The sequence below is a fragment of the Saimiri boliviensis genome, chromosome 11 (assembly GCF_048565385.1).
Source record: "Saimiri boliviensis isolate mSaiBol1 chromosome 11, mSaiBol1.pri, whole genome shotgun sequence".
In the NCBI taxonomy this organism is placed as follows: domain Eukaryota; kingdom Metazoa; phylum Chordata; class Mammalia; order Primates; family Cebidae; genus Saimiri; species Saimiri boliviensis.
In genome coordinates, this window is record NC_133459.1 from 48,492,998 (window position 1) to 48,520,039 (window position 27,042).

A 27,042-nucleotide genomic window follows, 5' to 3' on the forward strand; every position below is an offset into this window, starting at 1 on the left:
ATTGGTGGTAGTGTTTTGTTTTGTTTCATTTCCTTGCTTTAAGTCAAGAGAAGGAATTTTATTTATTTTTTTTGACAAGATACAGTGAGAGACAATCTTGCCTGTTAGGATGCTGGTGTTTCTCATGTCACATTTTACACCCAAAAGCTATTCCAAGGGAAAATAAAAATAAATAAAAATAAATTTTAAAAAAACCTTTTAAGATGGTTCATTTGAATCTGTGCACTCTACCCACCTGGTGGTTATACAGTGAACTGTTACTTTAAAGAGTAGTTTAAACACCAGCCATGTTTGGGGCAGGCTGCTCTTGCAAAGAGAGCAGTACATATAACAGGAGTCTACTGTGTGTGAGATAAGGGGAAAATTCAGCTCACTGACTAGAGGTTTTAATGTACGAACTCTAGGGAAATAATATATTGACTGTTCTGTGGCGCGCAAGAAAATTGAAGAACCCTTTGCAGACGGAGTGCTTTGCAAAGGATTCTATCTGTTTCTCTTAAAACAAAATCTGTGGCAAGATGTTTGAAATCAGCAGGACGCTTAATGCTGCTTTGTTAAATAATGAGGTAATATTTTGTCACTTTTTTCTGGGCAGCATCTGTTTTCCCCCCCTCCACCTTCTTTTTTTTCCCTATGTTTATGAAGGATTCCTTTTTTCCCCCTCATGGAAGTCAAGGAAATACAATTCACGCTTCCATTTCTGTTCCTTCCTTTTGGTGCTTTTGGAGAATTTGGTTGTCTTTTTTTATTTGCAGTTTCAGCCGGCTGCTGTTTCCTAGCCCATTGTGCCACGTAAGGCTTCTCCACTGCGCGGAGTAGGTAGTTATTAACGCTGAATTGGCTTCTGGTACAGTCCATCTGGACTCTGTGTGGGAAAGCTGGCTGCCGGCGACTGATGCTGAGATATCTGCAACCTTTGGGATGTGTGCATGGTGGCAAGGGGCTGACTGATATGAGATTACTTCTTTTAAGGGAAATTGTTATTAATGAGTCAAGAAACTGCTCATTTATGGTAAGAGGAATACAGCGGCGCTGGCAGCCCCACAATGCTGGGATATCATTTTTAGGTTGCCTTAGCTGCTTGAGTGAGACAAGTTTCTTTCTGTGGTGGTGGATTGTGGCAGAAAAAAAAAATCATGCATGACTGGGAGACTCGCCTGCCCGATTCTTGAGATAATATATTGAGAATCTGTTGCTTTACAAATGTCACACCACTGATGTAGCGGTCAGCCCCCACTCTGAAAGATGAATGGTACTATTGGAAATTCGATAATAAGGTTGACTTTTCTCAACAATAGGATTCTGCCTTTGTCTTTAGAGAAAAGGCCTCTGAGGACATTTGTGCATTTGTTTGAGGATTCTGTTGAAAGACTTTAGAGTGAAGGTTTGTGGAAAAGTGAGCAATATACGAAATGCATGATTTTTTTAGCCTGGCAAAACCAGCTACTTATCTATACTGTATATACAGCTACTATTTTGGAAAAGTGGCCAGAATATCTTTTAATATACCTAATGTTATTTATGGTTCACTAAGTGTGCTGAGGTTTGTATGGATGGGAGAAAAGGGTTTTTAAAATTTTTATCTTTTATAAACTCCAGGGAAATCTAAGTAAATATTTTGTTTCAAGTGAGCTGTTTTTATTTGTGTGTTTGTCAGCAGAGTCTTAATGTTTACTTTTCACAGTATTTTAATGTTGGTGAGATTGCATTCAGAGTTTATGTTGTTGATTTGGGGCACACATACCTACTCTGTGTACATAAGCCGAACCGTTTAAAACACTTTAACCTGTGAATTCATCCTTAGTAAACAGTTCAACAGATAATGTAGTACTATTGTGACTCACAGGACTTTTTATACATTTGCTAAAGAAATTACTTTAAAAGTTTACTTAATTGAGCATTGTTCTACTTTAAGGAATTACAGTTTTAACATTTTTACTTTTCTGTTTTATGTGTTTTCATTTCTAATAGCTGAATATATTTATACTCAAGTCTAATGGATGATGCAGTGTACACAACACATACTGTTTTATGATGTATCTGTATTTTCTAAAGTGTGAATACATATGTATGTATGTTTATATGTATGTGTTCATGAAACAGTATCTTGGAGAGAATAGTTTTAGTTTTGAAAAATGTAAGGATATTTTCTTTTCTAATAATTTTTCACAAACGCATTTATTCTTGGGCTTTGAAGCCCAGAAAGACAGCATATTTTTCGGCCTGTATTTGTACTCTGCCTAGTGCTGTCTCACTGCCAACTCTAGTCAGAGATTAAAGATTATGTTAAATTTTGTCTTTGGTAATACATGTTACTGCTGTGTATTTATTGAAGAACAAATTGATTAAATTATGAGTTAAATAAATAGTGACACATTAGTCTTTTGCATAGGTGTGAAGCATAAACTTCTCAGGTAAGCCACTCAAAAAACCCAAACCAGAACAAAAAATACACTACCAAAGGCGTGGTAGTGTAGAGGTTATAAAATATGTAAATAGGCAGACAAACTGTATACATCACAACACACTTGCTCAATGTCTCTTTGCAAATCTCTTAAGAGGCCAAAGAAAAAAAAACTTCCCTTTGAAGGAGAGAAGCAAAATCACTTATTTAGTTAAGCAAAATGAGTACTCTGCACAGGTTTTGAAATGAGACTGTTGTCAAAAGCATGTTTTACCTTTCTCTAAAGTGGTAGGAGAATGTGTTTTAGTGGATTTTTAAAAATTCAGATCATGCCCCTATCCAAGTTGAAAAATAAATTCATTTAAATAAATCATTCATCATCCTCAGTTTTGAAAAGCTCAAGCAGAAGGCAGAAAGGTAGAGGCTGACAGCTACCCCTCCTTTACCCCCACCAAGTTTTTTCTTTTTGTTTATTAGGAAATAGTTTTCTGAGACAAACTTGTATGAACCTAGTTCACGGAGCAAGCTTAATCCCCAGCTTGCTTGATTTTGAAATGTTGTCCATGTTAGCCAGAGAAGGAGCATTACTTACTAAAAATCAGCAATATCCGGAAATAATAAAGTTAAACTGTAGATGAATTAGCACATTAAAGTGCTTTTGTTGTATCTTTAAGCCTACAGGCAGATCATTAAATATGCATTTCGCTAGAAAGCAACTGTCTAGAAAGATAAGGTGGTTGAAAATTTTCTACAGTGGAAAAGCCCTCCATCAGAGGGGTGGGATGGTTCAGCCCTCAGGACAGGGGAAAGAAAGGAACCTCCCACTGTTAAGGTTTGCAAGCCTCCAGTGATCTGCAGTTGTTACAGTACTTTTGAGCTGGGAGGAGGGAAAAGGTAAAAATACAAGTATGGCTGTTGTTGCTTCAGCCGGGCCTTAATTACCAGACACAAGAAGCAGTTCAGAAATCTGGTCTCTGTTGTTGTAGAGGTCACCAAATCATTAACATCGTCAATCTGGCAGTAGCTAATTTAAATAGCACCTGATGTTGCAACGCCTCCCTTCGTTTCCACAGCCAATCAGATCCAGGCTTCGGCTGACAGATGGTCCCATAAATGGATGTAAAAAGGGGAAGCTTCGAGCCAATTTCAGCAAGGCTCTGTTCAGTTGTTCTTATCTACATCCTAGAATCGGGGGTTTCAGCTCACTGCTCCTTTTCTTTTTTTTTTTTTTTCTTTCTCTCCCCCGCCCGCCACCCCCCCCCCAAATAATTGATTTGCTTTACAATCATCCACACTGTGTTTTGTGGATCTTTAATTATATATAACAATAGTAGTCATTTTAAATATATATTCTGAAATCTTTGCAAATTTTAACAGAAGAGTCGAAGCTCTGCGAGACCCAATATTTGCCAATAAGAATGGTTATGGTAGGTATGACTAGATTTATAATCTGTTGTTTGTGTTGCTGGAGGGAAGAAAAGCATCTGCACCTTGACCAGTCTTATGCACAAGAGTTTAGTTCTGTGCTGCTGTTTGGTTCCTACATTTACTATCTCTTTTGTGTAGAGAGTGCGGGTAGGTCCTTTTATTGAAAAGCAGTGGGGATATAAGATTGTCATTTTTAACAAGTCGTTGTCAGTTTTCCCTTCAACATAAAGGCAAGGGGTGGAGGGGGAGGGCTGAAATAATTGATGGTTTGTTGAAACAGGTTATATTACTTAAGATATAATGGCAAAAGAAGGGTTTTCTTTTTGTAAGGGAGAGGGGGTTTGTCTACGTGCCTGGGTTTTGTGGGGCTGGGGGTGGATGCAGCGGGGTTAGGAATCTCTCCATTTCCGTGCTGGAAATTTAAACCTCGAGAGGCAGCTCCTGGATACTGAATGTTGAGATGGGCAGTTGTGTTTCGGGGGACTGCGCAGCCAAAACGGCAAAGAGAGTGATTTATTTGGGCTTCAGTAAATGCTGCATCTTGTATTTCAAAGAGTTTCCTGTCATGACCTCATAAAAAAGAGGAGGCGGCTTGTATGTGTAGCAGTGCCTGGCGTGTTGAGTTGTTGCTTCCTTCTCTGGGCAGCAGCTCTGTAAGAAGGAATGTCAGCTTTTACATAACGTTCCTTTCCGCTTTTGACACACTGTGTGAGGGTCCATCTTCTTCTGATCACAGATGGAGTGGAATGGCTTGAAGATGGTAAGTGAAAAGAGGAAGGCAGCCTGGAGGTTCCAGCCCTGTGTGTGTGTGCGTGTATGTGTGTGTATGTGTAAGGATGCTGGAGTGTGCATCGTAAATCACTGTGCTGATTGTTTGTGTGTGTATGTATGTGTGTGTTTATCAGTATTTCTCTTTTCTGAAAACCAGAATCCATCTCCAAGTGTAATGGCACTGCATGCACACACAGCACACATATTGCCTCTTCCAGCAACACACATTTTAGCCAAGGAAGGTTGGTGTCTTTTTTGACAATCAATGTCACCGTCACTGTTGGCTGGCGTGTCCACCGCCTCTGTGAGCCTTCAACGGAATTACACGACTGCTAAAGTTAAAGGCACATTTCTTTTTCAGTCTCATGTTAGGAGTGATGGGGAAAGATGGGAATGAGGGGTGGAGGAGGTGAGATTCAGTACCAGCAGATGCAGTTGTGAAACAGGACTTTCGGATGTGGAAGGGGAAGTGGAAAACCTTTCTGCCGAAGTAGTAAATCTATTTTTAGCATCATCTTTTTCTAAAAAAAGAAGCAGGGAAACTCCTTGAGTGCCGCTTCTGTTGCCTGATGTTGACCCTGAAGATACGGCACAAAATGGCATGATCAGATGCCACGAGTACCCACTTTGACTTTGAATTTTCACCAGCAATAGGTTTCACGGGGTTTCAGAGCTGGGTATGGGGGCAGGCTGTAAATTCATAACCATCTTACTTATTTTCCCTAGAAAAGCCTGGGGAGGACTTTTCGCTCTGCATAGATGTTATAACAAAGCTGTGGTCTTTTTCCCATTCTTAGAGGATTGCCTTTGTCTGGCTGCTTGTTTTGATGGGTGTAAAACAAATAAGATTAGACCGAGCAGCCCAACTGAAAGCGATAGCTGGGAGGAAAACCCAATGAAAGGTTGCCGGGGAAACGAACAGAGGAGAAGCCGACTAGGGAGCAGGTGGCTATCATGAGAACACACTGCAAACAGTGTAAAAAAAAGGGGAGGGGGACAGGACCTCGATTATCTTTGCTGTTCTTTGTGGTCAGCCCAACTTTAATTATTCGTTATAAATAGGTGTTAATTACATTTCTAACTCTGGTTTACAGTGATTTTTAGAAATCTATTTTTAAGCATCTGTTCTGTCTCTCCTGTGTGTGTGTGTGTGTGTGTGTGTGTGTGTGTGTTGTTGTTGTTGTTGTTGTTGTTTAAAAAACCCAAAGAGGAGGAAAGGGGGAAGGGAGGGTAGGGAATCTTGCTTTTTTTTTTTTCTTCCTTTTTCCCCCTTTACCCTGCTGTGAAATTGTACATGCGAAAAATCGCAAGGAATCCTGTGAGACCATTTGAAAAAAATGTAAATTATATTGAATGAAGTTGACGGAAGCATAATAGTGAACTCCCACAGCTGATAGGTTCTGCAAATGATTTCTTAGAAATTTCCAGCAAATATTCATAGGAAAAATATAGGTAGAATAGACCTACCCTAAGCAATGATTTTGTGTTAGATGATATTGGTATTTTTTTGTAAATCAGATGTTGATACGATAGTTTCAGGGGAGTTCATTGTGCCTCTCATTTTTTATCCTGAGTAGAAATTACTTTACAAAATAATAAATGAAGAGCCTTTTTCTTTCCTTCTTTCCCCATGCCCACAGTCACGGGATCCATCAGGCTTGCACTCTAACAACCACTGCCTTCCATTTGGCATTTGGTCCTGGTTCTGATCTTGGCACAAACTGAGTGAAAAGCTGATTTTTATATTAGTGTCTTCGAATGTCTGGGATGCATGTGTGCACTGGGTGACAAGCATCTCTCTTTTTGTCTCTCTAAGTGTGTTTTACTAATAGTCTCTTTTTCCTCATGATGGTGGGTACCAGAACTGAAAGGTATAGTACTTGGGTGAACGGGAGATAGCATAAAAACAACTGAAACGGTGATCTGTTACGGGTTTTTACTAAGGGAAAAAATAGATAAATGATCATGTAGCTAATTGTAAGCCCCAAAACGAGAGATTTTAAAAATGCTGAAATACATTAAAAGGTTGGGAAATATAATTGGCTTTATTGAAAGTACTCTTAATTTTTACTCTCTTCATTGCAGCCCCCCCCCAATTCTTTTTTCCTTGCAGATGCATCTTTTTGTTTTCTCTTCTCATCGGGGGATTTAAAAATTTTATTTTCACTCGAGGTAAAAATAAATAAACTTACATTTTTTGTCATACACTTGAATCTTGCCATATGTTGAGTGCATAAGCCTATGACACCTTTAAAAAAATAGAATAGTTTTTTTTAAGTCTCTAATATAGTTTCTTTTCTATTTTCTGAGAATTTTCTGGCAATTTTTAGGTAGGGGAAAATAATTTTTGTAAGAAGTGTCATCTTGGTTTGGGTTGTAAAAAAAGACACGTGGTTCTGATGCTGACCTTTCTCGCTCCTTTGTCTTAAAAATATTAATGCCTACTACCTTCCTGTGGAGGTGTGCCTTTATGGGAGCACAAGGCTAAATGCGCATTTATTAAGAAGTGAAAATGCAATTGGAAATATTTCTGCAAAAAACACCTGACTACGTCGCAGTTTTAATGATCAGAATGTCCATATAGCTCATAGAAATGTAACAGTTAAATCATTTAATATTTAAATTTTTGAAAGGGTAAAAATAACATAGATGGGGAAGTAGCTGAAAAATTACTTTGAGAATCACTGATATATACGACTATTTAATATTTCATTTTTTAAAAAGCTAACAACTTAATCATTCATTTGTGATCTCAGTCCCATTCATTTCTACCTGCCATTCATTCAAGTCATTCTTCTGGCCAGATATAGATGGTCTTGCTTCCGTTCGATGGTTTGCACAAAACCTTAAAACTTTTTCTCTCCAATACCCCTTCCTTGGTCCTTTGAAAATTAGGGTGTTGTTATGAGAGGAAGGCCAGATTGTTGTGAGATAATAACGATAGAATTTTTCTTTAAAAGAAAAGAGAAAGAGAAATAACTACGCATTTGCATTTTAGTTCTAAACTCAGTCTTGACATTTGGTTTGGGACACGTTAGACTTCAGACATTTTAAACTTAGGATTTCTTTTGGGGATAAGCTACTTGAAATTTCATATCTAGAAATTATTGCATGAATGGTGCTTTGTATGTGTGTATTCAATATCTCTAAAAGGACTTGTGGATGAATTGAGGTGTTTTTCTCAAGTTAGAGTTACTCTGAACAACAATAGGGTTTCCTCAGAGTAAGTCCTTTTCTTTGGTTTGATTTCTTCCCTTTACACTTATTTCCTTATTGTGGGTGAGTTCTTTTCCTGTATGTAGACCAAAGTTATTTCTTCCATGAGGAGATGTGATGCTTCATTTAGCCCTGGGCATCTTAACACCTTATTTTAATTTTTTTTTTTTAAAAAAAGAAATAAACAGATTATCTGTGTGTACCTCAAGTAAGAAACGGTTGTCTTCGCAGAGGTCATGATACATGGGCAAAAGTACTTTGGCCTTGACAAATTTCTTCATTAGCTCCAATGATCTGTGGCCACCAGGCAGTTAATTTATATACCTAGACATTTAATATGTACATTTGTTGGTGAGCTGGCCAGCAGATGCTAAACACATGAGTATGTGCTGGCAAATGCTGCAATGCAGTATTTTTTTTTTTCCCAATGTCATTGGGAATTTGGGGGCTAGGAAGGGACATGAACCTTTTCAAGCTTTTCATCTTACTATTTGTCCAGTTGATGGGCCATGTTGTACAGAAATGGTCAATTCCCCTTTTGAAAGTAAAGTCAACCTTTCATTTACACTATCCATTCCCCCATCCATTTAATGTATATGTGGAAAGTGTGTTTGTGCGAGAAAGAGAAGGAGAGAGACTGTATGTGTCAGTAGAAGTGTGTTGCAGATTCCTGCACCTGTCTTAGGCTTTCCTTATTTAGTATTACTAAACATGTATACACACTTAATTGCAAGTATATGTGCATCTATAAATGGAAAAAAAAAAAACCAAACTGGGCTGCTTTCCGTAAGAAGTGGCTTCTCGTCATGTCTCCAAGTGTTCTTTTATTAGAAAAATATAAAATTTCAAACATTCATCAAAAAGATATATGCAGACTCTGCAGTCTGTTAGTAACCAAACACCTTTCTTTAGCGGCCACTTGAGAAACTTTAAGTGTGCACATCCATAATGATGTTTGTGAGCTAATAGCTGTCCCTTCAATCAAGGGCCTGGGTAAGAATTAAAATGTGTGTATGTGTGTGTATACGTATATGTGTGTGCGTATGGCAGGGTGCGCAGGATGTTTTCTTTGAGGGCATTTGAACCTAGTCCTTACCATTGGTATGAATAAGGAGGAGTTAAGATGGCAGTATTAGCATCTGTGCTTTGCTTTGTAAGTTGGTGTGCAAGTGTGTGTCTGTATTAGGAACATCCTTATATTTTTTAAATCTCCACGTATTTTAGGAGTAAAGGGCTTTTGTAGGTCACTGGCTTTCTAAGGGTTAAAAAAAAGAAAAAGAAAAGGTGATCTGGATGGGTGGGAGTCACAAGCAGTAATTGTCTTAAATTAGCTATTTAGCAGTGAAAAGGAAAAAAAGGTTGGAGGACAAGAGTGGAGAAGAGTACCAACATGTGGGTCTGCATCTTTCCTGTATAGGAGATAATGAGTGATAAATTTGAACTGGTGCAGTGGAGGATGCTCGATAATTTCTCAGAACCTTGACTTTGCAGGTCCATTACTTCCTTACTTGCTTGTTCACACCTTTAATTATATCCAGTTTGGGATGCTAGCTGGGGGCACCAAAGATGAGCCATTTTGTTTGTTGTTTACTTCATTAAGTATTCAGGCAGCGTGTTCACAGTAGCTTTAGAGCATCAGTGTTAGGAATCAAGCACTTTGGAAATGGAATTGTTAAAAAAAGAACAAAAAAATAAGAAAGCAATCAGCCAGCTAGCTTGCTTTGGATGTTCACATCCACTCTGCTTAATGATAATATTTATGCTTTCCCTTGTACATTCATTAAGAAATAACTTATGCAGTGTCAGGGTTCCTAACAGGCTGGCGACTTTCTCTCTGTCTCCGTCTCTCTCTCTCTCTTGCTCCACCTGTCTCTTTCTCTCCACCCCACCCCTGAGACTGTCTTTGCTCAGACCAGTTTAGGACTGACGATTTTTGTTTTGGGGGGGCTCATATTCAGATCCTTGTTGTATCTAATACCAAAGGTATTTCTCCCCTCAATAAAGATCCCCCTCTACAATGATCAGGAAATGCTGAGATCTTTAAAGGAATCCTTAAATAAATTTTGGTTGAGAAAGCAGTAAAAGTGTTGAGGAAATAAGGTCAGTGTAATTTTTGTGCTTGCGTTTTTGTTGTTTGTTGTTTTTGGAATGTCTTATTTTAACCCCAAAAGTAAGTGCAAAACTAGCATATGTGAGTTTTTTTAATTAAAAAAATATGTCATAGGTTTATCCTGAAAATAACTTCCCTGAACTCTTCATTTGAAAAATATCATTTAAACTTTAGCTTAATTTTTGCATTACTCATTTTAGACTATACAATACACTTCATAAATATTTTTCCTATTGAAAGTTTAGTTCTTTTTTCAGGATATGGAGAAGCAGAGAAGATGGTGAATTCTGAGGAAAAAAAAACAAAAAAAAAAACAAAAAAAGTAGCACAGAAGTTTCCTCTGTCTGCACTTCATGGCGTTGAATATTCTCCTGCTTCTATGAGTTATCCTTTATTCTTGTCTACTCTCTCATAACAACTACCCCTTGAAGTTGTTTTGCCAACAGTATTCATAGTAGAGGCTGGCTGTCATTCCTTGTTGGATGAAGATGTATTTGTTAGGACTTACTATGTGTATTTCTTTGGAACACGGAATCCGAGGTCATCATTTCTTTTCCTTTTGGCAATGGTTAATTAGTTAATTAGAGGATAAGTCCCTGTGATTGGAGATAAAGTTATGGTGAGGGATTTTTAAGGTGGCACAATAAGGTTTGTGTCAAATAATGAGGAAAGGTCTGCTGGAACATTCAAGTACATAAATGTCTTTCCTTCTGTATTTATAAGTGTCTAGGCATGACTCCAAAAGATAGAAATAAGAGATCTTTTGGACATTTTAGTCTATAAGGTTCCATGTATCCAGATCTTCAGCCTCAGGAAGAAATATAGAAGTTTGGACAATTGCAAGGAACTTGTCTTTCAGTCAGCTGCCCATGAAGCTTGGCTGGAACCAGTCAATTTTACAGAAACACAAATGTCTTGCCTCCTTGCTTTTCATATAAACCACTTTTTGAATTCCTTTTCCTCTGTTACCTCCCAGGAGCATCTGAACAGATAGTGACCCTTTTGGCATGCCAAAGTGGAAGTTTGCTAGTGGAGCAGAATCAGTTACTTTGTCATACACATCTAAATACTGTAGTGGAGGGGGGTAGCATGTGTTGTAGACAGCTGTGACCCCCGGTGTGCCGTGGGATGTGCCAATAATGGCTTCTCAAGTACTCTGTGTTTTCCTAAGCTGCCAGTCTAAACCCTTTAAAGATTTGCTTTCTAATTTGTACATGAAAAATAACAGGCTGAGTTGAACTTTTTTTTTCAAGTGCCCCCTTTGAAGATGTAGCAGCAGTAAATACTGCTCTAAGGATAAACTTCAGTTCTAAGTGCTATTTAAAAGTCTGTGGTGGAAAGGCTGAGAAGTTGCCATCTTTACTAATGAAACTTTTATTAGGAAAGTGCTCACTTAAACTGTAGTAAATGATCAAGTCCCTGAAATTTGTGATTTTGTCCAGATTTGACTCATCTTTTCTTATGTTACTTTTTGTAATGCAGCCAACCACACATCCAAAATTCTGGATATTAAACATGTCTTCAACATTAATTATCTCTGTTGATGCACTGGGTACAGATAGTACAATTCCCACAAGTCCAGATTCTTACTGTAACACCAAAACAAAAGTGATATTTATTAATAATATTGGGAAAGTTGTCCTCATAGTAACCATTCCCCAAAGGAAGCTTCACATAAATGTGCACTTATTATTCAAGATTTTAAAAGGGAATCCTTAGCTTATACTTTTTAATTTGGGCTAAAATATGTAAATTGGTTTTATTTTGGAGTTGCTCTGTTTTAGGTGGCTTTGGGGGAGGATAACTTTCTGGCTTGATTATATTTTAATCACCTCTGTAGCAGAAAAGTTTCCAATCTTAAAAGCAACCTGGTTATTGTGATTAGGACCCAGAGGGCCTGTGTTCAGATGCGGCTAAAAACATATTGTATTGACCTGTACACATGTAGGAAAATTAGATTTTTTTTTTTTTTTTACTGGATACCACTATCATCATGCCTTTGTTGGCAAGGCTATCTCAGAGACCAGAGAACCATGAGTCTGCCTCTGGCCTCTGAGGAACACCAATGCTGTGCCTGTATGGGCAAGTCTCTAAAAAGATTGTTCTTTGTTTTAAGAAGCTGGCAAAAGCAAAGGACTTCAGGGTCAGGTGAACTTGAGTTAGAATCCTAACTCTTCCAATTACTAACTGGGCAATCACAGATGCCCACAATTCCTCATCTTTATGATGGTGATGATAATATTTAACTCACAGGGTTTCTGAGACAATCAGATGAGAAATAGCATTTGAAGATACCAGTCATACATAGGACTTGAAAATTGAGGGTGCTTTGAGGATGTTAAGTCTCTTTCAGTCTGTCAGTCTTTCTGTCCCTTGGCAAAAGCCCCTCTCCAGAAAGAGGTCCATCTGCCCATGCCAGATGTCCTGGGCAGTGACATTGCATGCTACCCTCACAGTCTCCATACTGTCCCCAGCATGCAAGGGGGGTGGCATACAGTTTTTTGTTGTTGTTTTTGTTTGTTTGTTTCTATATCAAGACCTCAGTTCTTCCTCGGAATTGTATGGCTTTTTAAGTTTTCTGCATCCTCCTAGGATTTTGCAAGCTATATCCATGATCTCTTTTGGAATTAGAATTCACTTGGGATTTAGTTGTCAAAAGAGAAAAAAGATGAAGATAAAATTAATTTTAACCAGTGCTGTCTTTTAATTTCATGAAAGAGCCTGTTAGGAAAGTTAGAAGTCAGCCAGAAAGAAAATAAAAATAGGCTGAGTTTAATTGATATGGTCCCATCTTTGCTGTCTATATATTATAACTTGCAAATTATTTGACTTTTTCCCAGAAACCAAATTACTTTGGATATATTTTCTTCCTCTTCACTACATCAACTTTTTTTCTCCTTTCCTCTTGTTTTCCCAATAGGCTAAACTTTGAAGTTCTGTTTCTCATGGAATGGTGAAGAGGTTGAGGCACAAAGTGGCTTAATGAGATTTTTCTAACTTGCCATCAGTTTTCCTTCTGCGGGGCAAGGCAGGATGATGGATGGCTTTGGCAGTGTGAACACCGCTAGAAGTGATCAGATTGACTGAAGAGAGATGTGCAGGATGTGAACAGAATGCTGACCCTCAATTCATTACCCTCCCATTTGAAGGAAAAAGAAAAACAAGAGAAAAGAGGAAAACTACCACATAGGCCTTGACATAGTTGTTGATTACACACGCTTGGGAAGGGGTAATGGGTGGTGTCAGTATTAGGTTAAACCTAATTTTGTACCTTTTTTCCAAGGCTCTGAAGGGGGAAATAAATAAATAGGCACCATAAATAAATTCACAAGTTGTTCTAAATGGGGACCTGTTACTGTGACCTGTTGCTGTTATAGAGAAATAATACAAATTGTTCCAGAAAGGATTCAAGACTTAAATTGAAAACACGATCTTGAAACACTGATTTTGAATTCTACTTCATATGCTCACAGGAAGGGTGAAAAGGGTAATCATTTTTTTTTTCTTTAAGTTAATCCTTAAAACTAGGGGAAGGTGTTATAAGTTGATCTGATATCCCAAACACCATTTTACAGGTACTATGTTAAAAAAAGAAAAAAAGAAAGAAAGAAAGAAAAAGAAAGAAAGAAAGAAAAAGATCCTTTGTTGTGAAACAGGTAGACAATAAAATTTTTCTCTTTCCATATGAATCTATTTTAAGTCTTCACCAAGAATCTGTGGAGGATTTTGCAGGTGTGTGTCTATACATATTGTACGTAGTATGCAAGCTCTCTGGAAGTTTTTGATTGGTTTTTAGACTGTGTTTGTATGGGCAGAAATATATCTGTAAAAAGTGGGAAGGGACTTGATTTTGGAGAAAAGATGGTATAGAAGATGCTCCTCTATATTTTAGCCTTGGAAAATCTCATGCCTATTAATGAAGGACAAAAAAGAGATGATTTAGCGATTTGAGCAGGCAAATGAGAACGTTGGATATTCCTAGGAACTTCTTGCTAGGTAGGTGTTTGTTTATTTAAAAGTTAAAAATTCATCCATATTTAGGTCAATACTTGAATCTCAGTTCTTTCTTTTTTGTACATCTCTGGCTAAAGTTTTTCATGAGAAGAAAAAAGACTTGGAGCTTAAAACTGCTTTAGTAAGAATTTTTTTCTTTTTTTTTGAGACAGAGTCTCGCTCTGTCGCCAGGCTGGAGTACAGTGACACAATCTCAGCTCACTGCAACCTCTGCTTCCCGGGTTCAAGCAATTCTCCTGCCTCAGCCTCCCGAGTAGCTGGGACTGCAGGTGTGTGCCACCACACCCAGCTAATTTTTTATTTTTAGTAGAGTTAGGGTTTCACCATGTTGGTCAGCATGGTCTCAATCTCTTGAAATCATGATCTGCCCACCTCGGCCTCCCAAAGTGCTGGGATTAATTATAGGTATGAGCCTCTGCGTCCAGCCTACTAAGAACCCTTAAACAGGTCTCCAGTCCTTGAATTTTGGAGACATGGTCTTGCAGTTAGTGTAATCTTAACACTATTCTTCCTGAACTATCCCACACCCATTTCTCAAGAATAGAAGAACAAGTTTGCATTCTAGAACTTCAGCTGTTCTCAGCATAGCTCTGCTTGTAACAGATCTGTGACCATAGAGATCATCTCTCATATTCATTCAGCATTGTATAATTTTTGCCCTACGGTGTCAGTTTTATCTCTTTAATGTAATTAGGGCAGGTACTCTTAAATCCTTTTTATAGAAAATAAAGCTTAAACATTTGACTAAGCTTGCATGTTTAGCAATATCAGAAGTCCTCGCTCCAGAGTATTTGGAAATATGTGCAGCACAGCCAACGTTTACTTTTCTTGGGCGAAAATAAGGTAATTTCTTTTCTATATCAAATTTTTCATTGGAGAATCAACAAATATATATATATTGCATGTCTGTTGCACATAAACCATATTCTACATGCCTCCTGGAATATCATAGTATTTAAAACGTATTATAGTAAGCAAGGACAATGATAGGCAAAATGATTGGACAGTGTCTCAGCAGAGGAGGTACAATGTACAGAAGAGGGAGACATTAGTTCTCGTTGGGGGAAGGAGACATGCTTCGTGGAGGAAATGCCATTTGAGTGGAGCCAGGAAAGCTGGATAGATGGAAACAGTAGGGGAATTCCACGTGAAGGGAATCATATGAGTAAACTTTATGAAGTGATATGCCTTTGTATAAAAAGAGATAAAGTTCCCATAGAGATGGGAACTTACAAGGCCTACTTAAGAAACTAAGCAATCTGGTGTGAATTCAGCATACATTGTGTACAGAAAATGCTAGAAAGAGACAGGTAAAAGCTATGATTTAGGAAGGTTCATGTGTTTTGACTTTGAAGTGGTAGCTATGGAATGTCTTAGGTCAGAGGACTGCCCTTTCTTAATTCTTTTTCAGGGTCAAGACCTGTCTTTATTAAGTCATTATTTCTCAGAAGTTGAAGTCACCCTAAAGACATTTCTAAATTAGATATTGGTTAGGGGAATTGGCATTAGAGCACTCTTCTGGCCATAATGTGATGTTATGATGATGATGCTCATTGGTGAAGTCACATCGAGGACTGCTTTTAGGGTTACAGTGGTAGAAAGCAGGAGGAAAAATATCGACTTTATTTCAGATTGTAAAGAAATGTGCCATTAGTGGAGTACACTGCGTTCTCTCACCAACAGGTACCCAGTACTCATTTTGTGGGATAATGTGTGGCCAGAGAGAAGATGGTGGTGAGTAGGGAATACACTTAGTTTCTCCAGTATAAAAATGTACCACTTCAAACTTGCAAGTACATGTACCAGGGCATGCTTGTCTTGCCTTGTCATCTGTTAGCCCTGGAAGGCAGAGATCATGTCAAATGCTCTCTTATTTCAATGTCTAGTACATAGTAAGTACTCAAAAAAATGTTTATTAAATTGAGTTGTCATAATATGGGTTTTGTTCGGGGTTTTGTTTTTATTTTTGATTTTTAAAGAGCGTGGGACTACAGAATTATACTTGTGGATCTTGGATCTGAACTTATGGGAGCCTATTAAACCCAATTAACCTAACCTTTCTGACTTTCATCCTCTTGATATGTAAAACAGAATGAATATAACTTCATGGCTTAATGGAAGGATCAGTTGAATTGTATCCTTGATACATTCTATTGGACAGGATAACAATATTAGTAAGTTACTATGTTCTAGTTTTACCTATAGATATTTTACTGGGTCTTGATCAGCATTAAAAATTAAAACAATGGAATGATATAATTGAATAAAATAGAAAAGAAAATATCAGTGGATGGTACTTACTAGGCGTAAGTATTATTTTATGAGTCTTTATTTCAGTTGCCTATGTTCTGAGTTGTGATATGAAGCTGTGGTGTTCAATATGGTGTTCAATATGTTCCTTACTTTTTTGTTTTACTTTGTTGGGTCATGGTCAGAAAAGTTGGAGAAATACTGGTCTAGATTAATTGTGAGCTCTATATTATCCAAAGGAAAAATAACAGTCAATTTTTTTAGAACTATGTATTGCAAGATCTCTAGCATCTTACAAATTATTAAAGAAAGGATGACTTCTAGTTGTTTTAGATTTAATATGAAGCATCCTATCTTATTCTTTGATGACTACTGATGTCTGCATGGTATATGTTGGGGCTCTCTATTAAGAACTATTAACCAAAATATTTATTAACTAGGAAACTTTATACCTTGGTTGTGCTACCTAGCTGAACCTGCAATATAATTTTAAAAAGTGACAATAATCAGTAGTGAAGGTGACCTAGAGGTGGGACTAGTAGTAATGACATTAGCTTTCATTTCTTGAGCTCCTGATATGAGTCAGGCACTGTGCCTTACAAATACCATCCCTTTTAATCCTTAGAACAAACTTAAAAGGTAAATGTTAATTTCTCTATTTTATGGACGAGCTAACTGAGGTTTTGAGGGGTAGATTAAGGTTACACAGCCAGTAATTGGTTGGGCCAGGATTTGATTTGAACCCAGATTTGTCTGATTCCAGAACAAAATTTCAAAAATTTATTCTATTCCATGAAAATGTATTAAAGTGCTTACTAGGTGTTAGCTCTGTACTCCTCTACAAAGATAAGTGGGTCAGTCAGTCTCTGTCCTTGAGGGTTTACTAGCTGCCCTTTGTGTTTTACTTTGTGAGAATGTGAATCAGGATTTATTTTATCACAACAGGACATAGGACAGGCACATAGAACACTGTATATTTTATTTTAGAAGTATTAAGAAAAGTGCTTGGCACACAGTAGGCATTCACTAAATATTTATTCTGCTGAATTGAAGTTGGATTAATTCTCCTCTAGGGATTAGGGAACCTTTGTGCTAAAGAAACACTGTACATTTTTATATGTTTAGCTGTATATGCCTAGTGGCACTGGTATTCTTACCTGCAGTGTGGGCAGATCCATCTGTCCCAAATCCATTCAGTGCCTTTTGGAGCTCCTAAAACTGGCAGCACAGAAAAGCCAACAAGAGCTCAAGAACTCAAATTGTAAACTTCAAGTTCCATTCAGACAGAACATTCTCCTTCTTAGTGTGAAAAGCAAATCCCATGGCAGAGACATTTGGAGAATGATAAATAGAAGGTGGGCTTCCTTAGAATGGAAAATTATTATCATTGTTATTGCTATTAAAAAAAAAAACACGTTTGTTATTACCAAAAAGAGACGTCTTTAGGTAAAAATAATAAAAACCCCAGGCTGCATACATAATGCAGATAGTTCTATTTATTTGGTCAACGGGCAAAAAGCAAGCACTTAAGGTATTCAGCTCCAATCTTTTGTTCATTTCTTATTGCTGGAATTTCATACTTCTTCCTGTTGGATGACTAAATCGGATAATGGTAGAGATGGTAAGCCGGCATTTACTCAGCCCCGCCCTGCTCAGCCTCGGGAGCAGATGAATTCTCAGCCAGTGGATCGGCTGCTTTTGTCTCTGCCATCTTGTGGTTTAGGGTTTTCTACCTTCTGCGTTGGTAATTGACGTTGAGGTGGCTGCTGACCTTGGGTCTCATCTCCTTGATTTTCTTTATCCTCTTCACTGCTTTTCCCTCTAGGCTGTCTTTGGCAAGGAGGGCCCCTGCGGAATTGTGGTGTATATCCTCTTACATATTCTGCCTCACTGGTCTACCTTGTTCTCCTGCACCCTGGTTGTCAGCACCCTCCATCACTTCTCCCTGCACTGGAGGGTTGGAACATTGTGATCGACGCCCATAGGGTCTCAGCATGTAGTAAGGAGGGAACCTTCGCGTTTTTGGGCCTTGCCTTCGGGAGCGCTCTCCGATCCCTCATTCTTTTCCCCACTCCCAGTATTCTGGTAATTTTGCTGGTAATTGCGTGGAGGACCCCCTACCACGTGGATAGCGTCATAGGTTACGGTCTGCTGCATATTGACTGCCTTGAACTGCAACCTCACCAGGACCTGTAATATTTGCTGCCTCGGCACCTTTTCTCCTTCAACAACATCAAACTCCACAATCTCCCCATCTTCTACATTGCAAAGGTGCCTCCTGGGGTTATTCTTCTTTATGGCAGTCTGGTGTACAAATACATCTTCCTTGGTGTCATTCCCTGATGAAACCATATCCGTTCCTTACACAACCATTTTACCGTTCCCAGAACGTTCGTTGAATGACCTTCTTGTCCCCTCCGGCAGGCGCTGCTGATGTGAGGCAGCCCGGACCACAGCTCCTTGTGCCGCTGCCCGTAGTCCCGGGCTTGGTATTGGCGGCGCGGAGGGCAGGGCGGGGGTGGCAGGGGGCCGCGTGGGGCGGGCAGCTGGCGGCTGCTGGTCTCGGCCTCGCTGCTCATGATTGCGGTGATGGTGACTGGGGCCGGCTGCGGCATCCTCCCGGGGTGTGATGGTAACTAGGCCGGCAGCGGCGGTGGGGCTTCTCAGGGCTCTCTGGGGTCCGCTCTCCTCTCCCGCTACGGATTGAACTGTTGTTGTTATGTTTACTATGCCATTTACTAGCCTTATAACTTCAAGCAAGTCATATTACCTCTCTAAGCCTCAGTTTCCACATTTGTAAAAGGATTAATAAAAATCAGGATTGTTAGGATTAAATAGACCCATTTGATAAAAGCTTAGCAATGCTTACTATTTGGTAGTCTAAGAGACATGGCCTCCTGCCCTCAAAGAGCTGAGTATCTGGTGAACGTGCTGTGAGAAGTGGGATTCAGACACCGGCCACCTGCAAAGGTCACTACCGATAGAATGCAGCACTTTACAGTCCTCCTTGGGGTATGCCTGTATTGTCATATACATGTCTCAATTGCATCACTATAATTTCAAGTTTATTGAGGGTAAGTGAGCTCTGATATTCATCTGTTTATCTCCACCTACTCCTATGTTTCAACCTTGCCTATTGACACAATGTTACCTTTTACAGTCGTTGCTAGATGAATTCAGCCCAATTCCGCAAATATTTACGAATTCACTCAGGGTACAGTGCTGGGAAAGGGAGGGTAACATTTGCTGAACAGAGTTGAATTTAAAACAACTTTAGAGCATAAAAGGGGAACAGTGTCATGAAGTAAAATACTACACTACTGCTAAAAATACCTGTGATCTACTCAGGAAGAAAATAGGGCCCTAAAGAAAATTCGCCAGTAAGCCTAAAAAATAATGTATTTTTTCCCTCTCCCAGTGCTGTTTTGTTTGTATATCATGGAGAAACAGTGTATTTGCTACAAGCACACAGTTAGGATGAGATCTCAAAGATGGCTACTTAATTGATCTGTGGCTCAGGACTAAGTCCAGGTAGCTTCACAAAACCCAGGAACCCCTCTGTGGCCAGGCTCCTTCTCTCCTTTCCAGCCTCCCATCTTGGGGCTCTTTGCCTTCTGTTCATGCTCCACTGTAGAGCTACACACAGTGTTCTCTACCGATGCTCACACAGATCCCTCAGACTCCAACATCTTTCTACTTTCTTCACCTGGCTTCATGAAACAAATAGGAGGCCAGTGTCACCCAGAAAGCCTTGCCCTACCTCACTCTGGGTTGGAGCTGTCTCTGTTAACACTGCCAGCATCATTCCATCACTGGTCTTCGACACTCCATAATCAAATGTTTATTTGTCTAGGTTTCACCGCTGCCCCCCAACAGTCAGCACCGTGTTTATCTTCATGCCTGGTACCAAGTAGGTGCTCAGTAATTGTTAACTGATATAGTTAGATATTAATTAGGTTTTTTGTAATGTGTTCCCATCAGGTGCCCTCTAGGCTATGAGTGGATATTGGACCCAAATCCCCCTTGTTGTGAAGACTGGTCTTGACACAGCTTGCTGACCAACCCCAGTTCTATAACTTAGAGCTGAAGGTCTTGAGTATATTTACATGAAACTTTCCCTGATCACCATGACTCACCTGTTATTGCTCAGATTCTTCTTTCCTCTAGACTCCTTTATGTCACTTACTGTCTGTACCACATGCAGTTAACAATGACACATCACAATAATAGTGACCCCTTATGTAATGCATGTGTCAGGCTTTGCAGAAAGAACTTTACTTAGGTTATCTCATTAAATCTCACAACTGTAAGAAGCAGATATTTTTATTCCCATTTTGAATAAAGAGAACAATGTAGTTTAAGTAACTTGTACAAGGTCACATGGCTAGGAAAATATCAGACTGGGAATTCAAAACCTAGTTTGTTTCACTGCAAAGCTCATGTTTTCCTATTTTATATTACTCATCCCTTAAAAGGTAGGAATTAATGAGAGGCATTTAGCCTAGTGATTATTAATAGGGATTTTTTTTTTGAGATAGGGTCTCACTATGTCACCGAGAGTGGAGTGCAGTGGTGCAATCACAGCTTACTGCAGCCTCAACCATCCAAGCTAATAGGTACTTTTAATCAAGACTGCCTGGATTCAAATTGTGGCTTTATCAGTTGTGACCTTGGGCAAATCAGTTCCTCTCCCTATGCCTCAACTTTTTCATCTGTAAACTAGGGTTGTTGTGAGGGTGTGGTGGACCAGTGAAATATTAAGGATTTAAAACAGTTACTTGGCATATAAACTGATAATTATCATCATCATTACTGTTATCATATAATATTAATTTGTTTCCCATTCTTCAAATATTTGTTGAATGCCTGCCAAACACTGTTCTAGGTAATAGTGACAGCAGTGACTAAGACAAGTCCTTGCCTTTATGGAGCTTTCATTTTAGAGGGGAAGACAGAGTAAAGTAAGTAAGTAATAAGTAAATCATGGCATAATGGCATGTGCCTGCAGCCCCAGTTATGCAGGAGACTTAGGTGGAAGGATCACTTGAGCCTGGGAGTTTGAGGCTGTAATAAGCTGTGATCACACCACTGCACTCCAGCCTAGGTAGCAGACTCTGTATCTTTATAAAAAAATAAAATAAAGATAGATATTGTATACTATGTGGTATTTTATAATTTCATATAGAAAAATGCTGTTTAAAAAATAAAAGATGCTAGGTTAGAGAGTGACACCAATGAGTCCTTGTTTGTGGGCACATAGTGAGGCCGCAATAGTTCTGCCAGTGCCTTGCTTCTGCTTAGTGGGCTGGAACAGTCAATGCTCTACTCTGAAAGGCTGAGCTTCATATGTCCAGCTACTAACTCTTGGATACAGACCTGCCTGACCTGCATTTGGTGTAAGGTGGTCATCCGTGGAATGATTGGACAATTGAATTGAGGTGTCTGAGCCTCAGGGAAACTTAAAATAGAGAACTCATAAATAGGCCAGGGGTCCCAGCCTGTGAAGAGAGGTTCTATTCTATTTCCCTGTGTTAGATTGTGAAATGGGATAAATGTTCTGGGAAGGTCAGGAGGAGGATTTGGCCAATCATTCAGCTAAGGACGGGGTCAGCCAGAATGTCTTCTCAAGTAAGGCTGTTTAGATCTGCTGATGGCTCCTTGCCAGAGCCTGAACCTATAAGGTGATTGGCATTATCATAGGATTCTACCTGTCCATGAGTATTCTGCTGGTTAAGGGCATCTTAGGAGTCTACAAAATTGGGTGTTTTTTTCCCTCACTTACTTGTAGTGGGGTCTTCGTGAAGTCATTAACTTGTCTGAGCCTCAGTTTCCTTATCTGTAAAATTGGGATAATAATATCTTCCTCCAAAGCTTGTTTAGAAGATGAACTAATTAACATGTGTAAAGAAGCCGGTTCAGGGCCTGGCACGTAGTAGGCATCTAATAAAAGAGGATTTTGAAAAAATTCAGTCCCCCCTAGGGTGTGCATTTTAGATATTGGTAATTTATTTCAAGGCTCACAGGGAGAAAAGATTTAGACTAAAAAATGAGAGCTACTTCCCATTCTATAACTTTCAAAAAAGAGAGATCATCTCAAAACTGAAGACATATCATCTCAGAAGTGACTATGAAGAAAATCAGATTAGATTTGCTGTAAATCGGTGTGATAGAGACTGGTCTCTGTCAAAAACTGTGTTGGCTCCATCCTCCTAGTGTCACGGGCTTTTAGAGGCCTGGGGCTCTATGATGAAAAGCACTTGGTTAAAAGGGCTCTGGAGTCTTAAATCCTGAGTCCAATTCTTTCTAGTAATAAGTTAGAATATTTACTTTTTAATGGGGGATGAAGGGGAAGGATGATTTGATTATTTTCGTAGGCCAAAAATTTCAAGGAAGGAGTCCTATGCTAACTGTATTTATATATAAACCTACTTGATGCTCTGGTGAGAGCAACTGGAAAGCACTAGTTTTGAAATGTAGGTATAAACTTTTATGCATTATATCTCCTCTGTCCATTGTGTATACTATTCAATAAAATTGAAGATTAAAATTAAACTTTTAAATTTCACTGATTAAAATCAGTTTACCTGATTAAAATTAAGATTGAAGAGAAAGAGAAAAAAGGGCACAATTTACTCTCATCCGAAAGCTCCTTTGTTTTCAATAGCAATGTGTAGACTTGAAATTACTTTAAAAACAAAACAAAACTATCCATCAAACATGCTTAAGAATAAAAGAATGATTTTCCAAATATTTGGCAGTGCACGTTTTATACAGGGCACTGGATGAAACTCTAAATATTTTCTTCCTCTTGTGGTTAATGGCATGTTAGTATTTTGATTCACCCAGAATTTATTTGACCCCCTTGATCACTAATTCACATTTGTTTTGATCTTGATGGCTGCACTCATCTAAAATAAACCAACCGAGCAAGAAGAGTAAGCTAACGCTTTAAAAAAGCATTTTAAATTTAAAAAAAAAAGCATTTTAAAATAAAGAATCACTCATTCCTCTTATAATTATCTCAGCATACTGAGAAAGAAGCCTGGTGGGTTGGAGATAAGGATATTTCCTCCTATGTCCCTATGTGCTCTCCCTCTAAACTCTTCAGCACCCTGCACCTGCCTCTGATTGCTGATCCATTCAGTGGGCATTGGTTGGATTCCCCCATGTACTGCATGCTGGGAGTAAGCAGTCAACCAAAATTCAGGCCCTATTTTCAAGGCATTCCCTGTCAGTGGGAAGACAGGCAGGTAAAAAGCAAGTGGTAAGTACCAGGACAGAGGAGAAAGAGGAGTTGTCTGAGGCCGTGGGAGGTGGGCTCTGAGGAGTTTTGCAAAATGGCAGGGTAATTTAGATGGTGATGGCAAAAGCATTTCAGTGGACACATATGCAAAGACATGGAAGGGACCTACTGCCAAAGGCATTCAGAATTTGGTACTTGCCTCACTGCATCTGGAACTTTGTCTGTTTTCAGATGGCTACTAACCTTACAAGACTGAATTCCTAGAGGGCAGTGATCAAGTGCCATGGAACTCAGTTATCCAACAATGATAATAGATTTAATCTTTGCCATATTTCTGTGAACCATGTTTCTGTGAAGCCTATCAACATTATCCTATTGATATGGCCCAATATACTTGGAAAACTGAGACACAGAATGGTTAAGTAACTTGTCCAAGTTTACACAGCTAAACAGGAATTTAAAGCTGAGCAATCAAGCTCTAGTGACTGTGTTCTTAACTATTATGCTATGCAACTGATATTTAATACATGTCTAAATTGATGTTAACTGAATGGATGTAGAAGTGATTACATGAGGCCAGGCACCGTGGCTCATGCCTATAATCCCAGCACTTTGGGAAGCTGAGGCGGGCGGATCATGAGGTTAGGAGATCCAGACCATCCTGGCCATGGTGAACCTCATCTCTACAAAATACAAAAAAATTAGCTGGGCAGGGTGGCGCGTGCCAGTAGTTCTAGCTACTCAGGAGGCTAAGGTGGGGAATTGATTAAACCCAGGAGACAGTGGTTGCAGTGAGCCAAGATCATGCCACTTTACTCCAGCCTGGTGACAAAGCAAGACTCCATCTCAAAAAAAAAAAAAAAAAAAGCGATTAAATGATAATTTATGTATTCACTTATTTAAAAGAAATAACATGCCAGGCATGCTCAGGTCTAATAGTTGTTGCAGGAAAATGTTAAGAGCCCCCGCTGGCTTTTGACTTGCAGAAACTCTTACAGGTGGAAATGTTCTATGGGGTTTGTGACTTGCAGAAACTCTTACAGGTAGAAATGGTCTCTGGGGCTGTCAATGTCAAGATGGTACTGCACACTTCAGCCAAATTCAGACTCAATGTGAAAATAAAATATGAGCTTAGGCCTGAAACAGAGGAGATAAAATTCCCTATGTGGAGATGAAGAAATAAAGGCTGTTAAGCTGGCCTTACTTGGAAAATGGAAGACTCCAGGTTTAGAAAATAGTCTTTTGGGATAGTTTGAAGGAAGTTGAGGGAGACAAAAATGATAAGGCCAATATAGCTTTAAAAGAATGAATTTGCTTCTATTTTTGCATTGATTCTGAAAAAGAGAGAGATAAGAGAGGTTTATGGCTAGAGTGAAGTGAGGATGAACAGGGCAAGGAAAGCAGATTTGGCTATAGAAAGCTATGAGGACCTAGAGAGTCATCCATTTATTCATTTGTTCTACTAGCAAAATTAGGAGCTCTGCGCTCATCCCTGTAATTACAAGTAAATCAAACACAGTCCCAGCCCTCGAGGAACCCACAGTCCAGTGATATAGAAAGATCAGAGGCTGGAGAGTTTCAATGCTGTGTGGCACATGTCTGTAACGGAAATGCATATGAGGGACAGAGGTAGGGGCCATGATGGGGGATTGGGGAAGGGGCAGGTAAGGTCTAATGGCAGAGAGAGAACAGCTTTCCAGGCCAAGGGAGTACTTGTGTGCAGAGTGTGGCACAGAAGAGAACACAGTGTGCTCTGGTTTGTCATTGCTGGCTGCAGAAGGCTACAGAAAGCTGTTGCCTGGAATGCGCATTCCAGGGCTTATGGAACGTGTAGTGAGTAAAGAAGGAAGATGGGAGTCAGTGACCGCAAGATGTCAGTTCAGACCCAGGCTTTGCACCATGTGAATAGAGGTTAGTTAGCTTTACCTTCCATTTGTTCCTTAACCCTTATTTTGCTCACCTGTAAAATGCAAGTGATGGCAAGGGAAGACTCCACCCCCATCTCTCAGGGTCTTCATGAAAATTAAGTGAGGTAATAAGTGTGAATGTACTTACAAAATCCTCTGAGTCCACATGTAATTTAATTGTTATAAAAAATTATTTTTAAGTGAAGGTTTTGTAAGGGCTTTGTAAGAGTTAGTCTCATTTCCTCTGTTATCTCTACAATTCCCACCACACCTTTCTGACTGTGCCCTGGAAAACCCTCTTGAAGTGCATTCTGTCAGTTTAGCTGCTTCTTCGGGTACACAGGAAGAAAGGAGCTGTCCAAGTGGAGGATGGACCAAAAACAGCTCTGCTATTCCACCCGGAGTTTTCTTGTGGAAAGCCAGAAAGGCCCTCTGCTATCAGTATGCAGACTGCACTGTGGCAGTGACCTGAAATTTCTGATGGAAACATGATGGTTTTCCTTGTAGGAAATCAGAAACCCCTGACTGCTTATTTACATTTGAAGTACCTAACTTGAACCATTCATAGTGGAGGACTTTTTGAAAGGGCAAAAGATACCAGAAATTGTGTGTGTGTCAAAAACGGTACTTTCATTATTTCTTTTTTAGAATTCACGACTCCTTACCCCTTTGCTATGTGTTTTCCAGTTTGGCATTATTGTGAGAGCTTATTAGTGAATGTTTGTGGAGCATTGTGAAGATGAAAAGAATAGCTATTGGCATAGGTAATGAGTAGTAATGTGTTTTTGTTTTTTGTTTTTGCTTTTGTTTTTGTTTTTGTTTTTGAGACAGAGTCTCGCTCTTTCGCCCAGGCTGGAGTGCAGTGGCAGGATCGCAGCTCACTGCAACCTCCACCTCCCAGGTTCAAGTGATTCTCTCCTGCTTCAGACTCCTGAGTAGCTGGGATTACAGGCACCCATCACCATGGCCGTCTACTTTTGGTATTTTTAGTAGAGATGGGGTTTCACCATGTTGGCCAGGCTGGTGTTGAACAGCTGACCTCAAGTGGTCTACCCGCCTTGCCTCTCAAAGTGCTAGGATTACAGAAGTGAGCCACCTCCCCCGGCCAGTAATGTTTTTAAGTATGCTTTTCTATTTCAGAAATTAAATTCCAAGGACAAATCTTACCAGCTCTTAGATTAGTCAACTTTGCCACCTGCAGCACATTTTAATGGGCACATATTTCAGAATGTTACTTTTTGGGCAAGGAAAATAAACATGTTCTGAGTGCTAACTGTGTGCTGAGCTCTAAACCAGATCCCTTAAAATTTGTTGTTTTTAATCTTCACAGCAACCCTGCAAGGCAGATAGAATTGTTCACATTTTTCAAATGAGTAAATTTAAATTGCACTGCAGAGAGTCTCAACTGACTAAACCAGGGTCAAGGCTGGAGCTGGATTTCCAACCCAAGTCAGATCACCTCCAAATCTCATGCTTTTCCCATTATGCCATGTAGAATTTTGAATTATCATCTTTCCTCTAACACTCATTTATTTGGCTATGTTTACTGACTAATAAACAGCAGATACACAGGCTAGTTGATTTTAATAGGATTAGATAATTTACATTCTCTAAGATTACTGGGTTGCACTTCATAGTGATAGAAAAAATCTTCAGACTTAGAGATTGAAGAAAGGGCATGAATTTGGTTTCAGCCTTG

General features: G+C 39.2%; 1 protein-coding gene across 8 annotated transcripts in view; it reads left to right on the forward strand.

The window, feature by feature from the left end:
* The first annotated feature begins 303 nt into the window (after positions 1–303).
* Positions 304–27,042, forward strand: part of ELAVL4 (ELAV like RNA binding protein 4) — a 98,927-nt gene continuing 72,188 nt past the window's right edge. For 2 of the 8 annotated variants that reach the window (XM_074380794.1, XM_074380795.1), the window contains exon 1: positions 304–566. In XM_074380794.1, coding sequence (XP_074236895.1) covers positions 519–566 — 48 coding nt within the window. In that variant the 5' untranslated portion in view covers positions 304–518. Of the gene's footprint in view, positions 567–849; positions 1,013–3,540; positions 3,832–4,233; positions 4,593–27,042 lie in introns of those variants that run through there. The other 6 variants (XM_074380792.1, XM_074380793.1, XM_003921579.4 and 3 more) reach the window with 4 other exon arrangements.